Raw genomic sequence first — 5497 nt, 5'->3', positions numbered from 1 at the left:
CCCCCCCCCAAAAAAAAAAACAAAAAACACCCATCGCGGCAGAGATTAGAGGGAACAGAAACCTCCACCGAGCTTGGGAAAAGCGCGGAGCTGTAAATTTACCTCCAAAGGCACAAGCTAGCTGATTTCACCTTACAGTATTTTTCTTTTTTAATTTCATCTTACAGTTCGCGTTAAAAGATGCACGTCCCCCCTTTAAAAACAACAACAGCACAGCACGAGCCGCAACGTTGCTACCCACATGAATTACATCTCCTGCCCATAACGTAATCCTGTCCGGATGGCTCCCGGTTAAAAACAAGTAACAAAGTCTTCCATCAGCATAACTTTGCCACTGAAGCTTTTAAAGCCTTGTTAGGGAAGGTTGCTCTAACCCTCCGCCCTCCCCACCTCCTGCACTACCCCAATTCAACGCAAGAAATTCCTAGTAAAGCCCACTTCGGCAATCAGTTCAAGACATATATAGGTCTAGAGGGGCTTATAAATTATACTGGAGGATTCTCCGAAGCATTCTTGTAAGTCAAAAACGTTCCAAACCTTCCAATTTCCGGGACTCTGTGATTATAACAATTTTGTAGTTTTATACAATGCAACAACCTAATGATCTTTGTTTGTTTGTTTAAACAAAAGGATGCAGAAAGTCCCCAGAGGTCTTCTAAATGCTAAGGAGCTGTAAGTACAAACATATAAGCAAACTTAGCTCTTCCCTCCCACACATCTGAATACCCTCCTTCTAGTAAGTGACAGCTTATTAAATTTTCCATGTTGTGCAGAATATTCAGCATAATACGCGATCTGGAATGTAATATGTATTCCACTGACAGGTAACATGCACTACATCCCTGTGCAATACTGACAGACACCCTGGAAGTCAACCTTTGCAAAACTGTCATCATCAGAGAAGTGCAGTGACTCCTCTTTATTTTGTTCCCTACTTTTCCAGAAGAAGGAGTCTGTGAGTGCTTTATGGAAATGGAATCTAGAGTATTTGAGTGAGATCTTTCCATTCTACTATTATTTACCTGGAGTTAAAGATCAGTTACATAGTCCTGCCAAAGGTGATTGCACTACACTTTGAATTTTAGAGAGTACAGCATCTCTTTTCGGTGTTTGAACCTTGACACTAAACTAGTGTCTAGGAAATATCCTTAACTTTGAAACTGAAGTTCATAGTTGAAAATGTGGGTGTCAGTGTGGTTCTAATTAAAATGTAAAAAACTCGTGCAGAGTAAGACTTGGTACAGTGGTAAAGCAAGCGCTCAGAATTCTGTCATTGCTGCTTCCATTGCCTAATATCCACACACCAGGGGAAAAGAAAGGGCTTTTCCTTGCTCCTCTTTAGCAAAGTCTTTTGCTTCCTGAGCTTAATTCATTAATCCTGTGGCATTGTATCTGCCAGATTCAGCAACTCTATTGATCAGCTGCATTGTTAAGAAAACAAAATCCAAAAAAATAATGTTGATCTTGGTCATTCCCACACTTGTTATCCCGAGCATTTTCATGCTCCAGGCAGTGGATTAGAGCTCCAAAATGACAAGAGATGCCTGTCTGTTTTCCATGGATTACTTGCAACAGACATTCACTCTGCAAAGGAATTCATGTCACTTTGAGATTATTTGGAGACTCGGCCTAATGAATTATCCTTTTGTATAGAGCAAACAATTAGAAGCAGAACACAAAAGATGCACCATATTCAGGACCTTATAAAACACATAATTTTGCAATGAGGTTGTTACACTCAATTTCCTTCTAGTTGCATAAAGAAGGTACAGCTACTTTTTTTTTTCTTTTTCTGTTTCTTTTTTTTTTTTTTCCGCATAAGGAAAAGAGGGTAAGAAGCTAAAATTGCATCTTTCTAATGCAGAATGAATGTGTAACACTCTAGGCTATTTTCCAGCAACCAAATAAATAAATCATGGCTCCCAGCCAATATATATTTTGCCCAGAAAGCATATGGATTACGTACAATAAGTACTAGCGTAGATAAGATTGCATTTGGGGAGATAAAGTGCAGAAGCATTTTTAGGTGAGAGGAGCGAGAGGCTCGCTTCGCACCCCTCCTGCGGGAGGCCGCGGGCCCTTTGCCGTCATCGGGGGGATTGCCCAGCGCAGAGGCACGGTGGTGGGTGACGAGTGGCCCCGCGGTCCTCTCCCTGCTACTGAGCGCAGGAGCGCTGATAGCGGCCGCTGCTCCCCGGTCAGGAGAGGGGCAACGGCAGGGCTTCGGCGGCGCGCGAAGAGGTTCCCTATCTCAGAGGCGCCCGTGGCCGTACGCGGCCTCTGCCCGCGGCCCGGCTCGGAAGGAGAGGTTTGGCCACCTCGCCTACGGCGAGCGCCGGAAACGCCAGCCCCGGGGCTTCAGGGCGGGCAACACGCCTTGCAAACGATGGTCCCTTCACCTTTTCCTTCGGTCTTTGGAAAGCGGTCTGGCTGCAGTGCTTAGAGAGAGGGAAAAAGTAAAATCCCAGCTTTCATCAGTCCTTCACATAAAATCCTTCTCGCCCAAAGAGAAGACAACTACCGTTATTAGCTTAATTAATTATTCCGTTATTACTCAGTGAGTTCAAAACAAGCAGCATTTCTTTCGCATCTTGTTTCCCGTATTCGCTGCAGGTTTTATTTTTAGTTTCCGTAATGGCAATTACATGAGAGTCTATATGGTGTTATACCTCTCAAAATCCAGATATGCACTTGTGGGCTCTGTTTAACAGCTCTGATCTCATACTGAGTGGCATTATGATTCAGATTTTTTTTTTAATATTGCCTTTCAATGTGGGCAGCAACTTCCCATTGATAGATCCTACAAAATTTCATACTTGGATGTGCCTGGGCTTTCACTGTGGACTATCCATTCAGAATTACTCTTTCAATCTGGCATCATTTGGGGCTTTTCATTAGTCGGAAATAGTACTACCTGACTCACAATTACTTCAAATCTTCTTGCTGCTGCTGTGATTTTTATACTTAGAAGCTCTTGAAAGCCTAACTGCTCTAAGAAAGTCTTTAGTGTGATTTAAAAACGTACTTTTGTGTTTCCAGAATCATTTCCTGTGTTTTAGATGAGTCATTGCTTGTTTATATTGATGCAATCAGGTGCTTCTCAGAACTGCGCAGGAATTACCAGAATCCCTTTTTGATAGGCAATACTAATCCAGTAACATTTAAGCAAAAGATTTCTTAGTTCAGTGTGGAATTTCTGGATAAAATCAGAGGAAAAAAACCCTCTGAGACTGTACCTGATTATTAAATACCTCCCTGAAGAACACAGTCCTGTAGGAAACATGAAATCCTAACTCAGATAACGCTTCCTGCTATTTTCTCCTGTAGCAGGTGAGCTGCTTCACAAGCAGGATATATACAGTTCTGGAGAGGTCTCTTTGAATTTGCTCCAGTTGTATACATAACGATATTTTTGCTACACTTTGTAATAACTGAACAATTATCGGACCAAAAGCAGGATCAGTCTGTAGTCCAGTTATAAATGCATTCGTCGTATGATGTGTGAGTGCCTCAGCATGCAGCTTCACGATACATTAGCTTCAGAAGCAAAATCCCATTTAAGAAGATCCAGACCTCAGCTGCCATTTCTTGCTTCTATGTCACAGACTGCCATTCTCTTATTTGGGATGACACTTTGGATACAAACTTTGTGGGGACTTACTAAAAACATAAAAAAAAATGTTTAAAAATAATGCTTGTGAAGGTAGGAAAGAGGTTGTTTTTCCCAGACCCAGTGTAGGAACCAGCTTATGGAGCAGAAAGTGCTGTGAACTGGCATTGGGGAAAAGAAGAGTAACTCGCAGTGCGGAGGGGATCAGGAATTTCCTAAGTTGGCCTCACTTCTGAGCGCAACATGTCATGAAACTCCACCTTTAAGTCCAAGTCCTTTGTCTATACCAGACAGGAATTTAAACCGGGAATCTATTTGACATAGTGCTCAATGCTGACATGATTGCTCTTCTCTCTTTCTTATGGAAGAAAAGGAAAGAAAGAAAGAAAGAAAGAAAAAAACTGAAAGGCCTATATGGTGAAGAAAAGTGCTCTGATATCCAGACCTGCTGAACTGGATATCAGATTTTTTTTTTTTTTTTTTTACAGCGTTGATCATTATCACAGTAGCTCAAGAGACTATAAATAGCTGCTTCCACCTGGATCTTAAGGGATTTGCAATTCTGTGTAGTGACACTTTTTACGTTCTGAAGTAATCACAGAGCAAAGTTACTTAAAAATGCATCAGCAAAAAGGGAGTCGAAGGTGTAGAGTTTAACATTTTATCAAGCTGGATTTGCCAAAACCACTGGCTTGCATCCAGAGCTGGAAATATTCTTGCTGTTGGAAGTCTAGACATGTCTTTCTCCAGTGCTCCCTCGGGCTACGTTGCATTTGGTAGCCTTATCTGAATCTCCTGGATCTACACAAATCCGTAACATTTTGTATTGTTACATGTGATCAGGTTGTTAACCAAGCCAGCTAGTACCTGCAGTCTCTCAATAACACCGCATCTTACCATCTTGTCACAACCAACTTTTCCTTCATTTCTCAGGGCTAATGAGACTGTACGATATGTGATGTTTGTACTTTTGGCAGCGTAATGGAATCTGTATCAGGATGATGTGTTTTATTCACAATGCTTTCAGGTCTATTAAACACCTCATCAAATTCTTCAAAAATATCCTTTGCATCCTGTTCTGTAGACAGGTTATGTGCCTGTCTGAACAGCCGCATTTGCAGATTGCTCTTCAAACCTAAATAAACCTGTTCTGTTCCCTTGGACTCCACTGCCTGATGCCCATCCTCATACAGACATGGTCTGGCAGCTATGATACCCAGAGCCACTGGTAAGAAATTTTCTTCAGTAGCTCAGTGCCAAGCATGTGACATTAATAAGAATTACAGAAAGCTTATTTTCCCCATTTCATGGTAGGGGTCAATAGCTTCTGTTTCCAATGGATTAGCTCTGGGGTACTCATCCAAACTGAGCAAAAGTTCCAACTCTGTTAACTTTTGAGTACCGCTACTTCCATCCCTCCAATTGCTTATGTTTATTGGCTGTTGGGCCTTCGCTGAGGAAACACTGGCAAGGACATATGGTTTTTTTACAAGTGATGAGGGAAATGCAAGGAAAGATTTGACTCTCTAATTCTTTAGAGAAAGCCAATGTAAGAAAAATTCTTACAAAGGGGAAAATAAAGCAACAGCTACAACCATGCAGCTTTTGGCTCCTTAAATCCTACCCCAGTTTTGACATGTTGAACTATGCTGAGGGAATTCTAATCAAGTAGGAAGGTCTATAATCCCAAACAATAGGCTAGAGAATGACTTGCTCTTCTAACCCAACAAATTTAGTGGTTGGTGGATCTCTGAGAAGATAAATAATCAGCCAATCCTGTCCTTTTCCCCACCGCTGGCTGATGAGCCTACTTGCAAGGTGTATTACAAACAAATGTCTTACAGATTCAGTTATTTTGGTATTCACATCCAGTTTAGATTTTTATTA

At 41.6% G+C, this 5497-nt stretch overlaps 1 protein-coding gene across 1 annotated transcript in view; it reads right to left on the bottom strand.

Annotated features, from left to right (window-relative positions):
• SEMA3A (semaphorin 3A) overlaps nt 1-316 on the bottom strand; it is a 173860-nt gene extending 173544 nt beyond the window's left edge. The window contains exon 1 of the mRNA XM_026071286.1: nt 242-316. Within this exon, the coding sequence (XP_025927071.1) occupies nt 242-263 (22 nt within the window). The 5' untranslated portion in view covers nt 264-316. The remainder of the gene's footprint in view (nt 1-241) is intronic.
• Between the last annotated feature and the right edge of the window lie 5181 nt (nt 317-5497).

This window comes from Apteryx rowi, unplaced genomic scaffold, assembly GCF_003343035.1.
Source record: "Apteryx rowi isolate R43461 unplaced genomic scaffold, aptRow1 scaffold_108, whole genome shotgun sequence".
NCBI lineage: Eukaryota > Metazoa > Chordata > Aves > Apterygiformes > Apterygidae > Apteryx > Apteryx rowi.
This window is presented reverse-complemented; position numbering and strand designations above follow the sequence as displayed.